Source organism: Eupeodes corollae, chromosome 3 (assembly GCF_945859685.1).
Source record: "Eupeodes corollae chromosome 3, idEupCoro1.1, whole genome shotgun sequence".
NCBI classification, from domain to species: Eukaryota; Metazoa; Arthropoda; class Insecta; order Diptera; family Syrphidae; genus Eupeodes; species Eupeodes corollae.
In genome coordinates this window covers 30,628,850-30,656,315 of record NC_079149.1, presented here as the reverse complement: position 1 = coordinate 30,656,315, position 27,466 = coordinate 30,628,850, and the positions used below count along the sequence as shown (strand labels likewise).

The 27,466-nt window shown below is 35.7% G+C and overlaps 1 protein-coding gene across 3 annotated transcripts in view; it reads right to left on the bottom strand.

Annotated features, from left to right (window-relative positions):
* Positions 1–27,466, bottom strand: part of LOC129950273 (GTP-binding protein RAD) — a 214,682-nt gene that overhangs the window by 101,176 nt on the left and 86,040 nt on the right. For all 3 annotated transcript variants that reach the window (XM_056062156.1, XM_056062157.1, XM_056062158.1), the window contains exon 4: positions 21,778–21,897. In XM_056062156.1, the coding sequence (XP_055918131.1) occupies positions 21,778–21,897 (120 nt within the window). The remainder of the gene's footprint in view (positions 1–21,777; positions 21,898–27,466) is intronic.

Below are 27,466 nucleotides of genomic sequence, written 5' to 3'. Positions count from 1 at the left end.
TGAAAAAAAAATAACTATAAACTTTTAAAATTTATTCATACAGCTTTTTATTTGTGATACGTTCATCTGTCAGATGTTTAAGTCAATCAATTAACATAATAAATCATAACATAACCTCATTTAATAGCTTTTCTGTCTTCTGGGTGTTTTGTTTGAAATTATATTTTTCTATTTTGGAAAATTATGATGATGATGACGATGAGACATCATAATAAAATGCTTTGGAGATTGAAAATTCTGATATTTTTGTTTGTTATGATTGTGGTTTGATTTCCAGTTCAAAAAATGTTTAAAATTTGTATTTGTGATTTATTTATGAAAAATGTCTGTTGTACTTAATCATTGATATTATTCAATATTTGTATTGAGGCAATTAAAGTTTTGTGAAAGAGGAGCTCTTTGGTATGTTTCTAATTAATTTCTACTTTAAAAAGTGTTCCCTGATATATTTAAAAACCCGCCGAATTGAAATGGAAAGCTTATGAGTTTTACCTTGCTTGGTATTTAGCGACGTAAAATATTATTTTTACTATCCAAAGAAACATAATAAAATGAACTCCAATAAGAGTTTTCATTTCCATATTAAAAAAATATATTTTCAAAAACAAATCAATTCTAAACAAAATGTGTGGTATAGTAATGGAGGCATATGTTGGTTTGAGATATTGAACAAATCACAAATAAAAGAGTCTATTTTCAATTTGCTTTACAAGAACTCGAGTTACTTACTTACTCAAGGTGGCGCTCCCTAGCTAGCTGTCGCCAGTTACGCACGCCAAGTTAGTTGAGGTCTTCACCCGACTGAGTCGCAGACTTATTTTACTGCACCGTCCCTCGGGATTGAATTCGAAGAACTTCCGGGCTGGAGCGTTGATGTCCATCCGCTCTACATGACCTAGCCATCTAAGCCGTTGGACTTTAATTCTGCTAACTAGGTCAGTGTCGCTGTACAGCCCGTACAGTTCGTCGTTATATCTTCTCCTCCATTCTCCATCTATGCGTACGGGACCAACCCAAAATCACCCGAAAATTTTTTTTCTTGAAGCATCCTAACTCTGGGAGGTTTTTTTTACCTTTTGGTAAAATTTACGAATCTCATTCCTGTTGTGAAATTCCTCTATTTCCTCGATTGCGCGCTTCTCATGCTCTCTTTTTTTCCATCTATGAAGCCGGTGTTCCTCTCTCCTCTTCTGCTCGTAGAGCTCGCGAGCAACTCTGGTCCTTTTGTGCAGCGCCGTTTTGTATGCCTTCTATTTCGCTGCGTGCGCTTTCCGGCATTCGTCGTCAAACCAGCGGTTTCGCTGTGGTGGCCGTGTGAAATCTAGCACTTTAGAGGCGACACCTCTGATGGCTGCAAGGCAATGTTGCCACTGGTTTTCAATGCTTAGCACTTCAGAGGCGACATTTTTGATGGCTGCCAGGCAATGATGCCACTGGTTTTCAATGCTTAATGCAGGCAGCATTGGAATTTTACTAGAGACTCGATCGGAAAAGGACATGGCAGTCTCTTGCGATTGTAGCCGTCGAACGTCGAATCTTCTCACAGTACTTCCTTGTTTTGGCTTAGCTTCCAGAACGTCTCGCCCCGCAGCGAAATCGATCAGCCTGAATCCGTTGTCGGAGGTGGTGTCTTCATATTTCTCTTCTGTTGGGGCATGCGCACATATTAGTTAGCGAATTTAGCCTTGATGCGGATTGTCGTGATGCTCTCGTTCACACTGTTGAAACTAAAGACTTTTTGCCTCAGTCTAGTTCCAACAAGAAATCCACACCCAAAAAGACGCTGTCTTTGTTCTCGGTAGCAGTCGCCGTAGTATATTTCGAAATCTTTTAGTTTGCGTCTGCTCCGTCCATCCCATCGTACTTCTTGGATGGCGGTAATATCTGCCTTGCAGCAGTTTAAGGCTTTCGTTAATTTTTCAGCTACACGTGGTCTGTTAATGGACCTAAAATTCCTAGTACAGATCAGAAGTCAACAGTGAATCTATCCGTATCCGAGGTTGATGGTGCTTCGCAACTAAAGGTATTGTTTACGTGGCCAGAAAGTCACCCCCATGGCACAACTCCCAACCTGGAGGGCCGGATCTTTAGAATAACTCCAAGGACAGGGAGCTGGATAAAACGCTCCTTAATGGCCTTGGCTCCGAATATGTCGAAGAACCCAATCTCCAGTTGAAGTACTAGGCACTCGATGCTTACCGAGGGGAGGTGAACATCTCTTCAAGAAAAATTGTACTGGGAAGAAAGTTTAAGCTTAAAATTTGCAGGCACTCAAGGGGTTATTAGTACCCATTATATATTGATATAGGGTCATTTTTTAAAAGTTATAGAAAAGTTTTTTTAAAAAAACACATACAATTTAAAAAAATGAATACAATTTTTATTTGAATCGATAGTACGGTCGATATAATTTAATGCTTGAAGATTATTTCATGCAAATGTTGACCTTGACTACGCCTCAAAGGGTCCATCCGTTTAGTCCAATTTTTTCATAATCTTTCCAACTTTTCAGCCGGTATCTGACAAATAAATGCTTAAATGTTGCGTCAATTGAAGCGGGCTTGTCTTTATAGATATGAGGTCTTAACCCACAAGAAATATTCTAAAGGCGTTAAATCGTATGATCTAGGCGGCCAACTGACCGGTCTTACTTACTTACTTAAGGTGGCGCTACAGTCCGGGGCGGACCTGGGCCTCAACCAACAAGCGTCTCCAGCCAGCTCGGTCCCTAGCTAGCTGTCTCCAGTTTCGCACGCCAAGTTGGTTGAGGTCCTCTCCCACCTGGGTGCGCCACCTGAGTCGCGGTCTTCCTCTACTGCGCCGTCCCTCGGGATTGGATTCGAAGACCTTCCGGGCTGGAGCGTTGATGTCCATCCACTCTACATGACCTAGCCATCTAAGCCGTTGGACTTTTATTCTGCTAACTAGGTCAGTGTCGCTGTACAGCCCGTACAGTTCGTCGTTCTATCTTCTCCTTCATTCTCCATCTATGCGTACAAAAATCACCCGAAGAATTTTTCTCTCGAAGCATCCTAAGACGCTCTCATCTTTCTTTGACAGGGTCCAGGCCTCAGCGCCATAAATGAGAACCGGGATGATGAGTGTCTTATAGATGGTGATTTTAGATGCTCGAGAGAGGACTTTACTTCTCAATTGCCTTCTAAGTCCAAAGAAGCAGCGATTTGCAAGAGTTATTCTTCGTTTGATTTCAGCGCTGGTGTTGTTGTCTGCATTAATAGCGGTGCCTAGGTAGACAAAGTCCTCAACTACCTCAAAGTTATAGCTGTCCATGGTGACGTTTTGTCCAATACGTCGTCGTTCAGTGTCCTTTTTTGATGACAGCATATACTTGGTCTTGGCCTAATTGACCACTAAACCCATCTTCTGCGCTTCCGTCGCAATGCTCAAAATCGCTCTACTGACATCACGCTTTGATCTTCCAATTATGTCAATATCATCTGCGTATCCGAGTAATTGGATGAATCTTTGGAAGATTGTGTCTCTAGTGTTGACGGTTGAGTTTTGCACAATTCTTTCCAGAACGATGTTGAAGAAGTGAACTGACCGGTCCCGAACGTGAAATAAAATGTTCTTCGAACTCGTCTTTCAACAAGTATTTCGTGTGGCACCGTCTTGTTGAAACCACATGTCATGCAAGTCAAGCTCTTGCATTTTGGGCCAACAAAAAAGTTGGATATCATCTCACGGTAGCGCTCACCATTTACAGTTACATTACAATTCGCATCTTCTTTGAAAAAGGACGCTCCAGTGATGCCACCAGCCCATAAACCGCACTAAACTGCTAATTTTTTTGGATGTATTGGTAGCTCTTGCAATGCTTCTGGCTGATATTCACACCAAAATCGAAAATTCTGCTTATGTACCTATTGAGCCAAAAATGAGCTTCGTCGCGGAACTCAATTTTTCGGTAAAAAAGTGGATCTTCGGCCAACTTTTCAAGAGCCCATTCACCCAAAATTTTACATTGCAGTAGGTCGTTTGGCTTCAATTTTTGCACCAGCTGTAAGGCATCACACCTAAATCCTTCCACAAAATTTTCCACATCGTTGTGCAACAGATGACCAATTCCTGCGAACGGCGACGAATCATTAATTGATGGTCATCACTAACACTACCCGATACAGCTGCGATATTATCTTCAGTTCGCACTCTACGTAATTGTATTGGTGGTTTAATGTCCAACAAGGTAAACTTGATGCGAAATTTAGTCAAAATAACTTGAATAGCCCATAAGTGGGTCGATTAAACTGACCATAAAATGGAAGAAGCGCGCGATGAACTTTCCTACCAGAGCACGCATTGTGATAATAAAATTCAATAAATTGCAAGCGTTGTTCATCTTTAAGACGATTCATGGTTAAATTATAGACCAAACTGAAGATGTTTGACAATGAAACAAAACACGCAACGTGCGTCAGCTGTTTAAACCAGTGTTGCCAAAAAGATAATAGCTAGGAGATAATTCTTTTATACTGGATAGAAAATTATAGCTTAAAATTTCGACTATTTCCTTGCTTGTCCTGAACTTAAGACCATCTTTTTTTTTATAATTGACAGTCACTCAAGAGGCTATATTTTCATATTTTAACACAGGGCCAGCGATAGGAAAACAGGAAAGAATTGAAGAATAGATACCGGTGCATAAAGTTCAGAACATCAAAATGTGAGGGAAAAACATTGTTGGGTAAAGCTTTCCACATTCTCGATGTGCGATTTAAGAAAAAATCTCTATGCTTGACAGTACATTCGAAATTGAGCACAAGAATAAGCTGATGAGCATTTCTGGAAGAGCGATTGTTAGGGCTTAATCGTTTAATCGGAATGCAACTCGCTTATTCGATAGAACATTGTAAAAATATCGATAAAACAACGAAAGTTGTTCGAGGGATGCAAATGTTTAGGTTATAGTTCTATCGCCTATCATTTATAAAGCTCTTTCTTGGATCTTGTCCAAAATACTTAAATTGGTTTTAGGGGCACCTGTCCAAATATGGGAGTTCTATTTATGTTTTGGACGAATACAAAATTTGTAAACTATAGCCAGATCAGAAGTTGTGAAAAATTTCTTTCTAAGCACCTTGCAGCATTTTTGAAAATACAAATTATTTTATCATTCCAAAAGAGGTGATCTGTGATACACATACTTAGAACTGAAAAATGATAAGTTTCCTGGATACAAGTGCGATTCATAGATAATGTCATCGGGGGTGCGTTACGCTTTAACGTCAGGAGACAGCATTGAGCTTTCGAAGCATTAAATTCTACACATTTTTTCTTCTCCAATGGACAATACTGTCAAGATTAGAATTTGATAAGCTTATCATTCTCTTGCTGTGAAAGTTAAATATCCGAAGGACGAAAGTTAGAATCTAAAAATGAATATGAAAAACTGAGTGTCTTGTAGAAATTAAGATTAAAATCCATTCATTTAAACAATTACACCAAAATAAATTTCAAATAAGTTATAACCAATCAAGCCTCCCTCACTAGGCTAAAAGCCGTCCAATAATAAATCTTAGATTTTCAAAGTCCAAATGCTACGATTTTGAATATTAACTTAGCATTAGATTTCTGAGATAAAAATAGACGAATTTTATCACTGAATTTGATTTTTTGTTTCCTTTTTTAGGTTCTAGAGAAAAAAATCAATAGCAAAGCTACATTTCAATCTCAAAAACTTAATTTTTAAACTACAGACAATATTTATCTAGACGACGCGACGGTATTGACATGAAAAGTCTCATTAGAGGTGATATATTGTTTAGAAATGAGCTTAATTCTGCATTTCTTGCTTTCAGTTTCAGTTCAACAATTATGTAGGTAAAATTTCAAAATCTTAAATCTATAGCAGCCTTAAAATTCATCCAGAATGAAGAGAAAAAACCTTTCCAAGTCTTTAAAATCCAATTTATTTTCAATACAGTGAATTAAATATCATTATTTCTGTATCAGACACTTATCGACTTTTTTATTCCCAAGTGTACGTCTTTATATTCCCTGAAATTGAAGACACACACAAAAACGAACCAAATCGATCAGCATTTTGAAATTCCGAATTCCAAAAAATAAAAACACCACACATTCTTCAGGCGATTAAAAACCGCTCATACGATTTTTCCAAAGAAAAACCAGCTTTTATAGCAAATCAAAGAAAGAATATGTGCAGGAAAAAGTCTCTGTTTATTCAGAAATTAAATATACATACTTCGATACATATATACATAAATAGGTTACGTTAATTTAATGTTCTACATCCTGTATTCAGCTTATTGGAGTATGTATGCACGCAGTATTTCCTTCGCATGGAGGAAAAGAACACGATTTCTTCGTATTTTACGTGAGCCTCTTTTCCCAGGTACTCGGTAACAGGCATTTGAAGGTATTTACAAACTCAAAAATAATAGAATATAAGCAACCGTATAATAATACACTTGAATACTCGTTTAGTATCAAGGAACACATTAAATCAGAATAATTTCCCAATAGGATTATAATTTTGCCTCCTTTTTACCATTTCCGGCCGCCATTTCCCAAAAAAAAGAAAAAAAGAAAATAACCATTTCATGATTTCGTTTTAATATTTTTGCAAAAGAAATCTCAAAAATATGTAGAAAACGATAATTTCTTAGACAAAAAAATCATTACTGCCAAAGCATGTATATTGATTGAGCCACGTTTAATATACCTTTTCAAACCCCCTAGCTCCTCAATTTAGTCTTATTTCCACCGTTTGGAGAACCATTTTGTTAGCATGAAATCGTTTGGAATGTATTTGCGTGTGGTAAATGGATTTCTAACGCTATTACAAGCAGGAGGACTAAAGCAAAGTAAGTTAAGGGAATTAAGGACTTACTCGTATATGAGGGTATATGGAAATGCCTAAATAATAAAATATAAGCCAAATGAATGAAAGTGAACATCAAACGGAGGTAAAAATGACGAATAAGATAAACCCAAAGCTTAATAAATGGGAAAAAGAGGTATGGAGGGGAGGTTAATGATACGAGAAATTGCAGGGAAATACCTTCAATTGACAGCTGGACGTATCGCTTCCTTTTACTAATAAGAACTCAGGTAATATATGAATAAGGTTTCAACAGATGTGTTTAAGCTCATTTTTTTATAAGGTGAATATAAGGAACCTTAAACAGCTCGGTCATTAGCTACCTGTCGTTTTTTGCATGCTTAATTGGCTGAGGTCTTTTGTTTCATTTGAAGTTGTTACAACTGAAATTTGGGGTTTTAACTTGTGGAATTTAGAAACTATATGGGAATTTTTGCAATCGTACAAAATTTTAAACTTCAATATTGATTCAATGGAGACCTAACTTAGAAATTTAGGCTTTAAACTAATTTGACTTAGATAACAGTGGTCCCTATACGAACTGTTGATAAAAATAGCAAATTTGAATTTTCTCAAAAACGGCCAATGTTGTATTTTCAGTTTCACATTCCTCAATTTCCCATTTGTGAGTTGGGTATTGCATCCAATAGGGACCTTTCCACCAAATTTTTAAGCTTAAGAGCTTGTAGTGGTACTGTGTTCTGAGGGTAGTATATTTCAAGTGAGGTGTGCGTAATTTTTCTAATGTGTCCAGATGAGCATATTCGTCCATAAATTTTCTTTGTCTGGACATCAAACGAGCGACTGCCTGCTTCCGTGGTTTCCTAAGTTCTTTTTCTTCTTTAAATGGAATTTCTACTATGAACCGACAATCTACGTTCAAATTGGTGGTTTCCTTATATTTGGTTAAGCACACCATACCTTCCTCGGTAATTACTTTTTCAAGTTCCCGTACTTTTTTGGGTTTTTGTTGATTTATCGAACCAGATTAAATCCAACCAAATTTAGTTGCCAGATGTCCAACGATGCCATTAGTTTTTTTTTGACACCATCTTGCAGTATCATACCAAAGATGTCGGCTACAATCACCATGTCTATTCTGTCACATTTGTTGAACATTAGATTAACCAGAATATAATTGTTTCATTTTTCAATCTCGCATTCGAACGATCTATGTGGCTGGGTACTAGTTAGGTATGGAAGAACAATAGCTTCTAGCGTCCCTTCATATTAGCTTAAGAATCTTGGCGTCAGTCTTACCTCCACCTTATGTTTTGATTCTGCAACTACTGCTTTACCTAGATCATGAATCTTAACGTTAGTTTTGATTCGAGAAAGTCCCAATATCTGTACTGCTTCTTCAGATATTGAAGTTATTTCTGAGCCTTGATCAATGAGAGCTCTCATCAGTATGTGTTCTCCATTTGATACTTTGGCCTTTATTGAATAACGTTGCCTGAATCACGGTTGTCTCTGTTCTGCTCGTAGTCATCAAAGCTTTTTCTTCATTTGGTTTTAATGGATCAGTAGCTCAAGATGATCTTTTTTACACAATTTACATTTAACTCCTACATTATGGCAAGCTTCTGTCCATTTACAGTCCCTGGCCATATTATTAGATTTTATGCAAAATCTTAATTTCGAGCTATTTTAATTAGGTTTTCAAATAATGTAATGTATTTAAATTATTTTGTATGCAGAATATAAACTATTTCCTAGAAATAAAGCAACAGATTGAAAGAATATTTTTTTGTTTTATTAATATTTTCAGTTTTGTTGTTGTTTTTTTTGCAATTTTTTTTACAATATTTTGCTGAACCTCCTTTTGCTTTAATAAGAGCCTCAATTCTGAGCGGCATACTCTTAATGCATAATTCCAGGTTACTCAACGTTCGGCGAAATAACTTGGAAACTGTTATCTGTGCCACTCTTAGCAACACATTTGTTCCAACATTGGTCCGGTAACTCGTTCTGGCTAGGAGATTTAATTTTGCACAAAGCTGTAAAACTGGTCGAACTGATGTTCTTTTTCTGTCTTCTAGAAGATCTAACGAGTTGCTCTTGCTATTTTGTGAAAACATTCCTTGTTGACTCGACACAATGGAACTCGTCTCAAATTAAGTGCTTTCAAAAATAATTTGTTTCGAGTTGATCTACAATCCTTGATTGTATCAAGTTACGTACTGGCACCACTAGTTTAGGTTACAGGTTAGGTTATAGTGGCTGTCCAAGATGGAAACGGACACACTTAGGCCAGTTTAATGGCCCATTGTGATACCACATGAATCTTGAGGCTCCCTCCTAAGCTCAAAGGAACCAGCTTGATTATACCGATATGATTTAGATCGTTTAAATCATTAGAGAAGAATTCTCCTAGGTAATTCTTGCATTTTCGAGCTAGAGCAGGGCATGTTCAGAGAAGATGAAGAACCGTTTCTTCCTCTTCCTCGTCCATACAGCTTCTGCAAAGTCATTTGAGAATACGCCTAGTCTCGTGGCGTGCTTTCCTATTAGACAGTGTCCGGTTATGACACCTATTATCGAGCTTATATGCGATCTGCTTAGATAGAGCAAGCACCTTGAACGTTTTATATCCAGTGTTGGCCAGATGTTTTTTGTGGCTTGACACGTGGTGATGTTGGTCCACCTAGTGCCTGCCCTCCTCACAGCGTCTTGCGTTAATAGCAGTTTACAAGTAGCGATTGGTATGCCAGTACTTGCCAGACGTGGTAGGATGGGCTGTACTGTACCGTTCCTGGCGAGTTCATCTGCCTTACAGTTACCTGGAATGTCTCTATGCCCCGGCACCCAGCGAAGGTGAATATTAAACTCTTGCGCCATCTCCATTAGAGATGATCGACAGTTATGGACTAATATAGAGTTTGTAGAGACAGAGTCCAGAGATTTGATAGCGGCCTGGCTGTCGGAGAAAATACGGATATCAGATGTTGATATCACGTTTTCTTTGAGCCAAGACAAGACTTCCTTAATCGCCAAAAGTTCCGCCTGGAACACGCTACAATGATTGGGAAGGCGGAATGGTTTGGTTTTTGAGCCATCTGTGTAAAAATGGATTGACTCATCCTCCAAGAATGTCCTATCCTCCCAAAAAGATCTGGTAGGTATAGAAATCTGGAAGTTTCTGCCGAAATGTAGTTGGGGGATGGTGTAGTCTGTGTGCTTTGGAATTGATTGTAAGTACCTTAGAATGACGGAGTGGCCAATGCTGTTATTAGTCCACTGCGACGAAGCATTGACGCGAATAGCAGACACCACTACACCCTGGTAAGTGCTGTTCGGTTATCAGCACTAATTCCTATAAATTCTCGGCAATGGTTGTGCGATTAAATAATATTTCATGATTGGGTCAAAGTATCAATTCTAATTTTAAACAATGATAACACTTTCTTACCTTAAAGTTATCGTTAAATTTTCAGAATGTTATTTCTAAAGAACATGTAATTGGCTAATGTATTCTATACTGCTAAATTTTTCACTATCTCAATTATGATAAAAATGTTCTGTTTTTGAAATTATATGAACATAAGGTTTTCAAAGAATGGAATCATTAACAATGGTCATTAATTGAATTCAACTTTTAGAATTAATATTGTTTTCATTTTTATAGGACTAATTTCAACTTTAATATAACTACAATCCATTTACCAAAGAAAATTGCAACTTCCTTTTATAAAGACTTTGCTATATCCCGCCCAGTTGCCAATTTTAACTCTAACAACAATGTACCTGCTTCGTTATCTATTTCTTATTTATCATTAAGACTGATATCAGCACCTTATGTTGTTAATCTCTCACTATCTCCTTCAACAACCCAATTGAATGCGGATTCTTCGACTTCTGCTTTGATTTTTAACTGATGTGATTTTTAACTGATACATTTTGCCAAATATTTGTAATATTACAATTTTTAAAACAATTTTCATGGACTTTGAGTTTAGTTAAAACGGAATGACTTTTAGTTTAGTTAAAACAAAAACTAAAATTTTAATTAATGCTAAAACATACATTATTGCATAGCTAAAAACTTTCGGTGATTATCCTTGTTCTATAAGCATAGGCTTTACTATAATAGTTGAATAGAAGCTGCCAGTCAAAACCATTTAGATAACTCTTTACTTCCTCGATGAGTAGAACATTTTTACCAAAGTAGTGACGCCTTATTTCTTTAAGCACGGGACAAACTCCAATAAAATGAAGGATGTCTTCCCTCTCTTGCTGATTACATAAACTACAGTTCACCGCAGTTCACCTCTAATTTTGAAGATAGTCCCTTTGTTGTAGCACGAGAAACAGCTTTTAAAGTAGTTATTTTCATTAAGATTGTAATTGATTAATGATCAATACTTTCGGTCTGTTGAACTGCAAGCTTTTTCGATAAAGGCATATCTTTCATTTTCATCAGTCAGTTGGATTATTTCATAAAAGATCTTTTTCCACTGGTTTGAGTTAGCTTCTAACAAGTTTATCGTCGTTCCGACAAGTTTTCAGTACTTAAGAATCATCTTTGGAAGTCTTGATTCTTTCATATTTATCACTCTTAATAAATATTCATTTTTAAATTGAACGATAATTCCAATCCAAAATAGGTATATTTTTTTACTACTTCTAGCTTACGTTCACCATATTTCCAATTTTCACCGCTTGCAATTCTTCCGGACCCTTTTAGGACAATCATAACCTTTGATTTTTTCACATTTACCTCCAGACCCCATATTAAGCAATACTAATAGAGCTTGTTTATCATCAGTTGCAACGAAGATGGTGATTCGGCAAGAATGACTATGTCATCCACGTACATGATAACCTTTACCTTTGTGTTGTCAATACCAACCCCACATGTAAGCCACTCCACGAGGTCATCGAGAAAGAGTGCGAACAGTAAGGGGCTGAGGTTGCAGCCTTGTTTGACACCTCGGTTTGCAATAAGTCTTTCTGATCTGTCTCTACTATTGCTTATATTTGCTGTTGTTTGCTGATAAAGTTTTATTAATGCACGTACGAATTTTGTAGATATTCCTAAATTATACAGCTTTTAGAACATTGCATTTCGATTTATCAAGTCAAATGCAGCCGTAAAATCGACAAAGAAAGTATAGAGCTTTATATTATGGTCTATTTTCATTTGCGCTATTGAAGTTTAGATGAAAATGTTATCGACAGTAGAGTAACCAGAGCGGAAGCCAGCTTGAAACTCGCTGAGTTTTTCGTTCACGGAAACCCACTCTTCGAGTCTTTTGTATAATAGTGTTGTATAAGCTTTTAGCGCCAAGTTCAACAAAGTGATCCCCCTATAATTGGCTGGATTTGAGCTTTTTTGTATATTGGTAATATCAAGGACTCATAAAACTGATCAGGTAGTGTTCCAAAGTTAAATATGATGTCGAGTGCTTTTGCGAAGTATTCTTTGAAAGTTTGGGAGCTATATTTTATAGAATTCGGCCGGTATGCCGTCAGGATCTGATGCTTTGCCATCTCTTAAGGAATGAAGTACCAATTCGACTTCTTCAAATCTAATTTCTTTATCTAAAAGATCGTCCACAATGTTGGGCTGTGCAAAACTCCACGTAATTTGATCCGTTTGGTATAATAGAGATTCAAAATGGAGTCGTAAACTTTCCAAGGGAATCGAAACTTGTTCTTTTAATTGGTAGTTACCAGACAATTTTCTAGTTAAAGACCAAAATTCTTTTGCATCCTTGCTTTGACTTAGTTCACATGCCAATTTTCTTCATGAGCTCGCTTTTTTATTTTTACAGTCCGTTTATAGTGCTTATTTGCTTCAAAATAATCTATTCTAATCGACTGAGATTCATTTTTTCTTAAAAAGTTGAGCAAGGCTAAACACTTTTTTCTAAGTTCTTCGCATTCACGATCATGCCATGCGGATTTCTTATAGAGTGTACCTGATTTGGGAATTGATGTCCCCGATTTTATGACGCTTGATTCGAGGTCACATAAAGGCAAATAATTTTCAATCGATCCATTTTGTTTTGTTTGAAGCAGGGCATCAATTTTTGTTTTATCTTCCTCTTTTTTAGTTTTGTTCCATTTGAGGATTTTATTACCCACGAACGTCTGCTCGAGTACTGCAGGATTTGTTGTTTTGAATTTTTATCGTTATTGGCAGATGGTCGGAAAATGTTTCTTTTCCTACCTTAAAATATTCGAAAAATGTCCACCAGTTCCAGTTGCCACCTAAGATGCCATAATCAATAACAGAACTACCCTGTTTCCCGACAAATGTATATTCACCCTCGAAGTCTCCTTCAGAAGGTATTAATCTACTACCAAAACGTAAATAGACTTCGGACAAAGACCAACATGGTTACAAAAAAAACATTAACAATCTTCCTCATGATATCATAATATTGACGGAAACATGGCTTAACAACTCTATCACAGACTCGGAGCTTTTTGACTCTTCTTATCAAGTCTTTAGGCGTGATCGTAATAACTCAGACGATTCAAACGCCGCACCGTTGGTGTCGGAATTCTGTATAAATTTGGCTAAATTTCGTTGATGATGAATATTGATAAAACCCTGTGATTTCAAATAACTTCATAAAGATAAATCTTGTGGTGTTAAATCACACTATCTTGGGTCCAATCATCGAAGCGAGAGAGTACACATCCTGCAAACGTCTTATGTAATTGAAGTGTTTAAATATTCTATATGGTATGTGCCACCGTGCGTCTTTTTGAAAACACATATCGGCCACATCAATATCATTCAAATCCAGTAAAAAGAACTGTAATTATATTAATCACCAGTAACAGTCACTGCTTAACCAGTCATATTTTCAAAAAAGTATCCTCCGATTATGCATCCAAACAGTGACACTGTGTGTTTTTCTTTTTCACATGTGGGTTCTCTGAAACCCGATATTGTCAATTTTAGCGATTAACAATGTAAAGGTGTGCTTCCAGCCGAACTTTCTTAACAGAGTATAAGTGTTTCCAAAAAGATAATAGTTAAAAAATCACCCTTTATTTAGTTTTATCGAATTTCAGCTTTAAATTTTTTGAAAGGCATATTTTAAGTGCACAAAACATTCAAAAATTATCATCTTAGTCTTCTACGGCAGTGGTGGAGACTATTTTTAATTAACATTATGTTATATCTCCGCTCATACTGATATATTTTCATAACTGCCTAGTTAGTCTAATCCGTATGAGTGCCCATCAAAAGGGGGCCTTTAAGGCCAGGCACATAACAGGTTTCTGTTATTATAAAATATACATAAGAAACATTTCTATCTTCTATTTTTCCAAAATATATTCAAATTTTAATATTGAAATCAACGCCTTTGCAGTTGAAAAAAATAATGAATAATTTAACAATACCACTTATAAAGAAATTCGCAAACTGAGTTCTTCCGTTTTGTGATCCTAAAAAGTCCCCTAAAAATAAATAATTGAACAATACATTTTTTTGAAAATTTAATTTATAAACGCCATTAAATTTGGTCCACATTTTATGTCAAAAATAAATTAATAGAAGTTTTGAATACCTGAATAATGCAATGACCGAGAAAGGCAAAGTGTTTTAAATCTTTTTCACATTCATGTCGTTTGGCTTAACAATTAATCTCTGTACTTGAAATTGTGCTTGAAGCTATACTGACTCCAATCTTTTCTGCTTTAAATAAATAATGATTTTAACATAGTAAGTTCAAAAAAAGTTTCAACTCAACCAATTTTGACCTCAATTTTTGAATACGCAACTGAACATACAACAAAGTATTGAATATAATCAAATAAAAATGTCTCAAAATAGAAGGATGAAGAAGATAGAATAGTAAACAAATCAAATCAAACTAAACTAAACCAAATTTATTTATTCTCTTTCTATTTGCTAGCAGCATTTTATTATGAATGTAAATTTGTATATGGCTTTGCCTTTAGGTGTATGTATGTGTTTTATGTAAGGACAAAATGGTTTGTAAGAAAAAAAAAATAAAAAAAAAATATATTTGCAGCAATTGAAGAGACTCCTGTGGTGCTACTATTGAAACCAAAAACTGCAGGACTTTTATTTTATTAGGAAGTTTCATGGTTGATAAATACTTTAGTGGATCTATTTGTATAAAGATCCACTATACATACAGACACATAACATATACATAGGTATAAAGAACGTACAAAATGTTATTTGACATATACGAAGGTATAAGAGGAAAAAAGTACTTTGCGAACTTATGGAACTTGATTTACGAAGAACTAATTAATTACTATATGAGCTTAGCTAACTGAACAGCTTATCTATTGTATGCTATGTACTTATATATTGAAATATTTAATGCTCTTATGATTTATATAGTTAATGCAATAAGTAAATAATGTCAAGTATTTTTTTGCAGTTGAATCTTTTCCTATTTGAAGTTGACTATAATTAATTAAGATACGCCAACATATTATTTTGAATTTTAACACACATTAATTTTGTCTTGAATTGAAATAAAATGGATTAAATGTTTTGACAGTTTGGTCATTTATTTTAAAGTGGTGTTCTAACTATGAAAGTTTAAAATTCAATAAGTTATAAACCTTTTAAGACAGTAGAAAACTTCGAATATCTCGAACCAATAACGACAGCGATTTGAATTAAAATTGATACCAAATTCATATAAATTCTGATAAGAAGTTTAACCTCCAAATAAATATCGTTTTCGAAATATTACTAAACAAAATTAAAAACTTTAAAAATTATACTAACAGTTGATAGAAACTGATTTTCGAATTAAATTTCTTGGCAACAAATAAAGAAATTCCTTTTAAACCAACTTCGTCTTTTAAAAATATTGTTTTTAACATGTGGTTACACTTTTGGAAATATACAATTTACGTTATTTTAAGAAAAATATGCAAAAAATACTACACTAATTTTGTAAAACCTGGTGTATGACTCGAATAACTCGAGAATAATAATATTGACTATCTACTCTAGGACTATGTTGAAGAAGTCACATGACAACGCATCTCCTTGTCTAAACCCTGCGCAAGTTTGGACTAACTCTGATCATCTGTTACCCATTTGCAAACCGCACTGCGTATTATTTAGCGTCATGCGGTACAGCTGGTTCAGTTTATTCGGGATCCCGATCAGACATCGCCATCATAAGCTCTTGGTGGTGGATGCTATCGATGAAAAGAAGTTGGGTTTCGACTTGAAATTCGTTGGTCTTTTCCAGGATCTGCCTCATTGTGAATATTTGGTCTATCGTTGTTTTGCTTGGCCTAAAGCCACACTGCTATGTGCCGATATTTGTGTTGCAGAAAGGTTTAAGATGCTTACACAGTACGTTGGATAGGATTTTGTATGCAACATTAAACAAGGATATGCCTAGGTAGTTTTTGCATAACATCGGGTCGCCTTTTTTGTAGATGGGGCATATGGAGCTTATCGACCAGTCAGTGGGTATGCATTCTTCCTCCCACACTGTGGTGATGACCTGGTGCATGTGGTTTATCAAAACACTATCTCCATGTTTAAAGAGTTCCGCGGGTATGCCATCCGACCCGGAAGACTTGTTATTTTTTAGCTTTTGGATGGCTCTTTCTACCTCTTCTCTTCTGGGGGCTGGGACTGGGTCTTCATTGCCTGGTCTTGCTTCTCTTTAGTCGTTATCTTGCTCGACATTTTGAGTAAAGTCGGGTGTATTTCTGCGAATTCTCTTTTTTTCCTCCGCAGGGTCTTTTTCTCATTTCTCCTTTTCGTGCGGTACTTTTCTCTTTCTGCTCTTGTTTTCCGTTGCAGCATCTGCATACGTGCATTTTCCGTCTCTATTTTCAATATCACGCACTCATCATCATACCAAGGTTTCGGGGTGGCTGGTAACCTATGGTGGCCTCGGCTACATTTTTTTTTCCAAAGCTACTTATTCCAAATTCCAATGTTTTTAGGGTTACAGCTCCAAAACTTCATATTATACAATTGCAAATTTGTAAATTTTCTGACTAAATTAACTAGATCCCAACTTTTTTGAACCCTTTTAAATAAATCTATAAATTATTTGAACTTAAGGTGCGATGTTTAATTTGACAATAAAGACCTAAGATTTTTGAGTAATTCGAACGAAATTAAACTTAACAAACTCTTAACCCTCCTAAAAGTATCAGGTTATAATTATTTAAGAAATGTAGATCAGAGTTTTCAGGCTGGTTTCAAATGACGGCTGGTGTTCCCCAGGGATCCATTTTAAGCATAATAGTGTTTTCTTTGTTTCTTGACGATATTTGTAATGTAATTCCAGGAAAATTTCTCTTCGCTGATATCCAAATGAAAGTTTTGATCTACGCGGACGACTTATGTAGTTTTACTAGCTCATAATCCATTCACTTTGAAGCTGCAAATCAACAAATTAAGTTCCTTTTGCGGGACGTGGGGCTTGCATCTATGTAGATCCAAATAAAACTTAAATAGTGATTTTTGAAGGACGTTAAAGAAGAAAACTTTCCGAAGAGAATAGGTAGCTCAAAAATGTCTGGCAGTGCAAGAGTTTAAACATCTCAGAGTATCGCATAGTTTAACTTTTCGAAGCACGCCAAACACGCTTCAAGTTTGATGTGGTAAGAATGTAGAATAGACTTTATCCCTCATTGGGCTCAAGAGTTAAATATGTATCTACATAAACACGGTCTTTCGTGTAGCCTCAGAAAAAAAGTTCAGCGGTCCAGTTAATATCGCCACAACGAGAAACAACGCAGCCAGAAAATTTCTCTTGCAGTAAAGCCATATTCACTTGAGTTGTGTAGCATGTTGCATCGTCTTGTTGAAATAACATATTCTCCAAGTCGTATTCTTCAATAGCAGGCAGAAAAAAGTCGGTTATCATATGACCATAATGCTCCGAATTGACGGTGACAGTCGTTTTTGGAGAAAAACCTGACCAAAGAGCGCACTAAACTATGACTTTTTGTAGGTGTATTACCGAACCGAAGCCTGTAAGGACGATCGGGAGAACATCGCAGTGGAACCGCAGTCTATGTTGAGAATTTGGAAAAATCACTTTTCCAAATTATATAACGGCGATGGCGAACCGAATTCCGCTGTAAGGGAGATTTAAGCACTCAACCTAGGCGATGCAGATCAGCAAATCTGGCTATCCGAAGTCGACGAAATAAAGATAGCTATATCTAAACTAAAGTAAAACAAAGCTACTGGAACTGATGGCATCGCTATCGAACTATTTATAGCAGCAGGCGATGACTTGATAGTGAGCTTGCACCAAATCATCTACAAAAAATGTTAGGAATGCCCGATGAGTGGAATCTCAGCATAGTTTGTACGATACATAAAAAAGGAGATCGTCTGAATTGGACAAACTACAGAGGCATCAGTCTCCTTAACATTGAATATAAGATCCTCTCTGCCGTATTATGTGAACTTCATAAGCCGTTTGTCAACAACCTGAGAGGTCTTTATCATTGTGGCTTTAGACCAGGAAAGTCTACTATCGTCCAAATATTCACACTACGGCAGATCTTGGAAAAAACCCAGAAACTTGAAATCGATACCCACCTTCACTTTATCGATTTTTAAGCTGCGTATGACAGTATCTATAGGGAAGAGCTCTGGAAAGCAATGTCTAGTTTTGGCATCCCTGTCAAACTTATCCGTTTGTTCAGAATGACGATGGAGAATGCACGCTGATCTATCAAGGTCGGAAAAGATCGCACCGGTCCATTTGATGTCAAAAAAGGTTTTAGAATTGTGCAAAACTCAACTGTCAACACTAGGGGCACAATCTTCCAAAGGTCCATCCAATTACTCGGATACGCAGATGAGATTGACATAATTGGAAGATTAAAGCGTGATTTCAGTGGAGCGTTTTTGAGCATTGCGACGGAAGCGAAGAAGAAGGTTTTAGTGGTCAATGAGGGCAATACCAAGTATATGCTGTCATCAAAGAAGGACATTGAATAACGACATATTGGACAAAACGTCACCATGGACAGCTATAACTTCGAGGTAGTTGAGGACTTCGTCTACCTAGACACCGCTATAAGCACAGACAACGGCACCAGTGCTGAAATCAAACGAAGAATAACTTTTGAAAATGGCTGTTTCTTTGGACTTAAAAATGTAATTGAGTAGTAAAGTCCTCTCTCGAGCATCTAAAATCACCATCTTTAAGACGCTCATCATCCCGGTTCGCATTTATGGCGCTTAGACCTGGACTCTGTCAAAGAAAGATGAGAGCGTCATAGGATGCTTCAAGAGAAAAATTCTTCGGTTGATTTTTGGTCACGTCTGCATAGATGGAGAATGGAGTAGAAGATATAACGACGAACTGTACGGGCTGTACAGCGACACTGACCAAGTTAGCAGAATTAAAATCCCACGGCTTAGATGGCTGCGTTATGCAGAGCGAATGGACATCAATGATCCAGCCCTGAATGTCTTCGAATCCAATCCCGAGGTACGTCCGTCGCGGTCGTCGCAGAAGAGGAAGACTGCGACTCAGGTGGGGCACGCAGGTGGGTGAGGATCTCACCAACTTGGCGTGCGTAACTGGAGACAGCTAGCTAGGGACCGAGCTGGCTGGAGACGCATGTTGGTTGAGGCCCAGGTCCGCCCCGGACTGTAGCGCCACCTTAAGTAAGTAAGTAAGGTGTAGACCCAAATACAAACTACTAAAACGAGGAATCGGCACATTTGGGTCTTGCCCAACACATTCACTTACAGCAGAGATATTTTCAGTAGTTATAGCGAAGTGATGATGCACAGGCTTTACAATATCTATAACCAATTCAGCCTCTTCAAATTTCTTCATAATTTTGCCAAATGCTTGCGTAGTTAGACGATTATGTGAACCATAATCTTCGCTTAAAGCACGATATGTGGCGCTGTAGCAGAATCACCATTTTGTAATATGTTTTAACAATTTGATGGTTTGCGCGATAGTTAAGCGATCCACTATCGTAAATGTCAGACTTTCAACTTAAAAAAAAAGTTGGTTTGACAGTTATCGAATTCCAGCCCTTTACTTTTGAAACCGTAAAATGGATAACCCGAAAATATTTAAAAAGTGTTTAGGACGTGCAAAGGAAGTTCTACTTCAAAGACTGTTTTTGTCGATTTTTTTAAAGTTAATATTAATTTTCTTTTAAATTATGTTAAGGCTTTCTTTTTTATTTTTTTTCAAATTTGTGTTGTTTTAAAAAAGACGTAGTGTAAAAAAGTTGTTCGATTGACAAAATATTAATTATATTGAGGACCAAACGCATATCAAAACTTCCTAATATCCATAATATGCGCCTTAACAACTTAAAAGAGAAACTGAGGCATATCATCTTTTTTTTAAGAATTATACATCATTGAAAAAAGGAAAGAGCGAGCTTTTAACAGCCATCTCCATATCTACCACTTTCTTTCCACAAAAAAATGCACATTATTTGATTAAAAGCCCAATATTAATTTTCCTATCGAAACCAAACATTTAAGTTCCTCATTGAGAGGAAAATAATAAAAAAACAATATAAATAACATAAATATTTATATAAATCCCTTTTTTCATTTTAATTCATCCTTGAAAACAAATATTCAGTCATGATACAAAAAAGAAGATACATCTTCTTATTGTTTTTTTTGTAACAAGTAGTGTTAATATTTTGGTTTCTTTTGTTTGTATTTGTTTTGAATGTTTATTCCATAACATTTCCATTTTCATTTATGCATGTCCATAATTTTTGCCCTTAAGTGACACTCAGGATGTGATCCCATTATTTCGTAAATACTTCCGTTTTGGTTATTTTGTATGAAATTTCATCATGATGTGAATAACATGCAATATCACTCTAACTCAACTATACTTATGTGTTTCTTAATACACTTATATATAAAAGGACACAGATACAAGTATATACATGCATAAGGATGTTTTATTTAAAGGGTTTTCCAAAATGAATTCAAATTGGTATGTCTTGGTGAATTTTAATAAAGCATTCCGAAAAGAGGATATACCATGACCATCATGAGCTTCATTCCCTGCCTGAATTCAGGATATTTACAAACAATATGGAGTGAAAAAGGATATAGTGAGAGGGTTTTGAGTTTTGTTTCACTTCTTAATAACACACATAATACTGATGATTACAATGTGAAACTATTCTACTATAAGATAACTACTAAACTATACATACACATACACAAGGATCTATGTCTTTGTGTATGTTTATATAAAAGAAAAGTTAAGCTCATCAATTATTCTAGTCACTGGTAGCAATTTTCCTTATGTAATATGGTACACTTCAGAATTAGCTTTGTATGTTTTCTGACTTTTTGAGAGTAGAAAAAGAAGATGTCCTTCAAGAATGTACTATTTAACACAATTTACCTTTCCTTATTTAACTTTTTAATAGATCACAAAAAACGTTACAGGCTTACAACAATATATCTACAATTTAATAAATTTAGTTAAAATCGACAGTGTTTCCATTATTAATTGATTCATTTAATACTTCAAAAACACATTTAATATCTTTTTTTTTTAGTTTCAATTATACAAAATACAAATGTATATAGTTTTTTTTTAATTTTCAATAAAAAAAGGGAGGATTTATAACTTAATTAATTTTTACGGCAGCTCTGCTGATGACAGAGACAATCAACAACACTAACAACATTTAATTTCTTTGATCTGAATGTGGAACTATTCGACGATTTTCGGATGTCAAGATGTCAAAAACATTTCATATCAACATTTTAATCCATCGTGAAGTATTTACACACACCGTTTGTTTTTTTTCTTCAAATTCTTATAGAATTTCTTTTTTTTTAGAATTAAATCTTTTCGTTTTCAAGTTGTGTTCCTTAATTTAGAATTCATTGATTTATTGTCAAGAATGAGGCTATAGGCATAGTAAATAATTGTATATATGGAACTCACCTCCTTTTGAGGAGCTAAATGTTCGAAGTCTATCAACATCTTGATCCTCTCCATCACTTACTTGTAAGTGATGCATATTGAGCGATGGTACATCCAGAAAGGCATTTGATTTTCTTTGTCCTGTAAAATAAACAAAATAAATTTAAATAAATGGAAAAATAAATATTTATTCAGAAACACTGTTTGAGATGAAATTATAAAAAAGAAAACTTTTAATAATATTATTTTCATTTTGGGTTTTTGTTATTTTAAACAAAATAATTGTTTTTTGTTTTTCTTTTGAAAGAAACATAGAATTATCAATTATGTCATTTTGTTTTTTGTGAAAATGATTTAATTTGCATATTTTTTTCTTCAAAAAAACTTCACCCTCCTAAAAAAGTTTTATTAATTATCAATTGTTGGTGAATTTAGACTTTAAAGAAGATTTGTTCTATTTTCTCATACAATTGCAATTAACCGAAAATGACTTAAAATTTTAGAATAAGCACCTTTTAAATGGTTTTATACCCTTGTCATAAAAACTTAGGGACAGTGAAAATTTTTGAATTTTTATTTTCATTTCATTTCAACTAACATTTAAAAAAAATAAACGATTTAAAAATTAATGTTTTGAAAGTTTTATTTAAAACACAAATTCGTTACAAAAACAGAAAATACTTTTAACAGTTTTGCTTCGTTCAGAAATTAAACTCTACAACTACCAAGCGTATGGAATATGTGTGCTTTACGCTCTCGGTGGCGCTTGAAAAAGCAAACAAAGTTTACGAAATTGCAACTCACCTTAGTAAAGCCTTTGACAGACTTCTACTTCTTTAGCTTTCTACTTTGAGCTTTAAACCGATTTTATTGTGTTGCAATTGCAATCTTACTTAGGAAACCGCACAATTAATGTAAGCTCATGCAGATACGGTCTATCCTATCCTTTTATTGATCTCTCTGGCATACCACAAGGCAGCAACTTATGTCCTCTTCTTTTTATTATAAACATTAATAACATAGACGGAATATTCTCATATCTTATTTAAAGCAGATAAACAATTTCTCAATTTACAATTAATAATATTGATCTAGAGAACTATTAAATATTTTCAAAAAGCTTAAAGTGATTTAATAGACGCATTTATGTTATTGCCGTCAAAACGAAACAAAGTTAATTCGGTCACACTCTGCAACTTCAAAACAATTTTGGTAACAAGAAATAACTTCTAAGTTTTCAGTTTTTTAATCTGAGTAATTAAAAGCTCAAAGCTTTACAGTTTGGGAATAGCTCAAAGAAAATTTTTGGAAACGTTTTGAACTTCACCTGGGAAGTTAAGGTAATCGGTCCGATTTATCGAATTAAATGTTTTGAAATTTCCCAAAGTTCCAAGTTCCCTAAAATTTAAGACAAATGTTTTTAGAAAGTTATATGTATGAACGTTTCGACATACATTTCTACTATCGGGACAACTTTCATTTTCTGGCTTTCTACAGAAGTGCCAGAGATAAACAGATAATAACATCAAAACATGAAAATAGGACTTTTATTTTAATTTGTTTTTATTTTTATTTTATCAAAGTCTTAAAACTATCTTAAAGCTAGACAATTTTTTTTAAAACTATCGTAGATTTCAAAACTTAAAAAGTATCTTACTGGCCCAATGGGGGTGCTCTAAGTTTATCTATTATTATTTAACATAAAACTTAAAAATTAATTTTAAAAAAACCGAAACTCATTATAATACTTAAAAGCTACTTAAAACTAACCAAAACCAATAATACTACTTAAAACTACTTACAAACTAGAAAAGCCACAGAAAGTTTTTTTTGTTTTTGGTGCCACCCTGACTGTTCCTAACCTAATCCTTAAACCTATGTAAGCCGGCCAAGACAAAACGCCCTAGAAGATTTTTGCATGACATTCTCAATTTGAAGCCACCAAAACTGGTTCTCCTGCCTCAGCCTATCTCTTCGGTCCCTATCGGGAACAGTCCTGCTAAACACAAGGCGCTCGGCTGCGTCCAGTGCGAGGACGTCTCGACTGTCGCCTATCTACAGTTTTACGGCTGACGTGGTAGATTAGCGGAACCGCCTCCCTATCCTGTATCAGACCTCGATTGTCTAAATAGAGAAAAGCTTAGGGTGGAATGTTGCCACGTAAAATTGCACTTTCGTAGTACGCATTGTTGGGGTAGCAAGCCCCAAAAATTGAGCTGTTAGTCGACGACATCGCTCTCGCAATGTGACCCCTACCAAGATTCAGCTGTTGAATAAAACCTGGTCGGAACAATAATGTTTGTACTCTGGTGTTCTGTGTCTCTCATTGTCTCTTAAACAAACGAATCTTTTCCATTTGAGATGGGGTAACGTTGAACCTTACCACACCTTCACCCTGCTGTTCTTTCAGGCAAAGGCTCCCCTAGCTCTGGCCAGAGCAGCACTCATATACAAGTACTGATCCAACCAGATGCCAAGGTACTTTACTACACATTTATTCGCCAGTAGCTGTCAATTTGGTGCAACCGATCACTAGATTTTCCCAGTTCTTTCTCGTATCCCTTGAGGCTTGAGTCCTGAACACAATAGTTTTGCATTTCTGAAAGTTGATTTTCAACTGAAAGTCATCGCAGTATTGCTGAAACTCGTCGAAGTCACCCTGCAAAAGTGTCTTGATAACCTCAATTTTTGGGCCGTTCTGCACGCAATTAGGTCGTCGGCAATTGCCTGAGTCAGACTTGCTATCAGATCACTTGTGTAAATGCTGAATTAGATCGGCGAGTTAACCGCTCCCTGTTGAAGACCATTTTTAATATCAAAGATTTTGGTAGATGTTACATTGCCAATTTTGCCAATAAACCGTCTACCATTAAACATGTCATAAAGCATATGCAACAGTGGTTTACTTATGCCAAGTCTGTTTAACTTTAGATACAGGCCCTCTACGGTGTCTAAGGCGGTCTCCAAGTCGCCCGTACATTGCCTTCTAGATTTTTTCCACTGGATATCAGAAACAAAATTAGACGCTGCATGAAAAGTGTCATGTCCCTCCTTAAAGCCGAACGAATTATCCGAAATTATTTTGTTGTTCTCAGCCCACTTGGACAGAGCTCTATTTATAACCTTCTTGAATACCTTACTGATACTTAGCAGAAGACTTATCGACCGGAGATTCGCCGGATTGGAGTTATCCTTTCCCTTTTTCGGGAGAGGATGTACCACTGCTGTTTTCCAACTGACCGGATAGTATGCATTATTCAGAAAGTTGTTAAACAGAGTGGTATAAATATCTACAGCTTCCTGAGGTAAATGTCGTAGAAAAATATTAAATATACCATCGACACTGAATTCTTTTGCTTTAATTAATCGAAGATTAGCTGGATCTCTATTTTCGTGACTAAGAGGGTATTAGCCCCGTTTTGCTCGGCGATGATGCCATTATCCAAGTTTTCGTCATTCATCCTGTTAAAACCGAGGTTCTCGGATCGCCACTGCGTTATGTCATTAAGCAGGTAGATGTAGTGCTGCATGGCTCTATTCTCCAGGTCGTGATTAAGGCGAATGCCAAAATTTTGTTTTGGGTGTATCGCCTTTTCAATGTATGCATGCGGGTTTTTTGTGTCCCAAATGCGAAAATACCCGCAAATATCAAAAAGAGCTTCAGCTGAAAAGATGATTTTTTGGGCAAAATAGTCACCTTCTCTAAGTCAATCGTAGGCAATATTTCCAAGCCTTGTTCAAACGTATGCACAACCATATTCGTTCAGCGGAAGGATAAAACTAATTATCTGTCAAATCAGACATGAGCTACATAAGTGTTACCATTCACGAAATAAGTTTAAAAAAACGTTAGATGGAGGACCGTATAGATTTTAAATTACTACTAAATTTCTATAAATTCCAAGCAAAAAAATAACATTTTTGACATTAAAAATCAAACAAACTAACTCTCTATCCCTGACAGCAGTATTCGCACACAGTAATGGTTGAGAGTTGTAAGCCACTAGGCCCTAGTTCTCAACGGACTTTTGCACCACCCAATTTATTTTTATTTATTTGTTTAACTAACTTTTAGAATTTTTTTTTTAGCAAGATTCCAATAATAACTTTACTACAAAAATAAAAAAAAAGTGGTAAGAAAAGATTTTCAACTATAGGGTTATAAGACCAAAGAAAGCTGTTTCTGTCGAAATACGGTCACCAATGGGATTTTATCAATGTGGTTCGTATCCCAGCCCTTCCTTTTAATTATAATTAAAGTACTTATCGTAACATAAAAAATGATGCAAAACTCATCGAAAACGTCCAAGCAACGTTAAGGGGATCAGCCAGTTGCTCATCAAATATGAATTTGCAATTCAAAAAGAACCAGGATATCTTCTATAATTTATTTTATAATAAAATCTTCGTATGCATACGAAAGTCACATAAGATTTATGTCAAATTCCTTCCCATTTCTTTCATATTAATCACGTTCATGCATATAAAGGTTTTTCGTCCTTTCGTAATGCCTAACACGTTTAAAATGAATCCAAAAAAAGCTGACCCTTTTCAGCTACTCAATGAAAAAATAAAATATAAAACGTTTTGTAATCCAATAAACTTCTTTCTTTGACACATAAATAACCATGACTCTTTTTGTCACAAAAATAACATAGGTATATCCTTTAAATCATACCCTAACATCAATCACACATTCAATAAAAAACGTGACTTGTGTGACTTTTTCATCAACAAAACGAAGAATATAAAAATACTTTCAAAAACCTCAATGACATTTAGAAAAAAAAATTAAAAAGTTTCTTTTCAAAACCAAAAGAAAAGGAAAAGAAGAAAGAAAATAAACTTCCAAAAATGTGTAGAGGAATATCTTTCATTGAAAGTACCATTAGCCCACTTAACATTTTGGTTCGTCCATAAAATATTTTCGTCCTTTTATTGTGACAATGGCCAAAACATTACGTTTACATTTCAACGCAAACAACACTCATCACCCATCACTGTGGCGACGAACACGAACAACGACGACGGAACGGACTAAGGAAGACGACGACGACGACGCCATTATACTTACTCTTCCCACTGTCATTTTTTGAGCTCAAAGCTTAAGCGTCTGCATACAACAAAAGAGGTGCTAAAGAAATATCAAAATCACCCATTTTTGGGCAAGCCATTGAATTAATTAACATAGGGAAAGCACACAATACGACCCCTATAACTTCTGCTGGTCATTTAACAATTTTCAGGCTTTTCAAAAGGCATCAGGAAGTGAAGATTGGGGGCAGGTTTGTACCTTGTCATATACACAAAACAGGGAAATACAATTTCCATACAGGCAGAGAGGCAAAGGCTGAAACTTTTATTTAATATACCCAAACTTGTGAATCCAATTTTGTGGGGTGTTTTCCTATGGCTATATCCTTTTTTGATTTGGGGTTGTTTACCTGGCCTATAGTTGTTTGCCTTTTCTCCTTTCCCCTTAAACATAAAAAACAAACTCATTTGACCTAGATTTTTGTTGTTGGTTCATCTAACCGCTATTCTAACATCTATTAAGGTTGTAATATACTAGAAATTGATGAGTGTCTCTGATGGTGTTAGGAGGCGTGGGATTAGGGTTAGGGGTTGGTTAAAGCTTAAAGCCGGCTCTACCACCTGTTGGTATTTTGGCTTGGTCAATATGGTTGGCCTCATATAGCGGACTCAATAG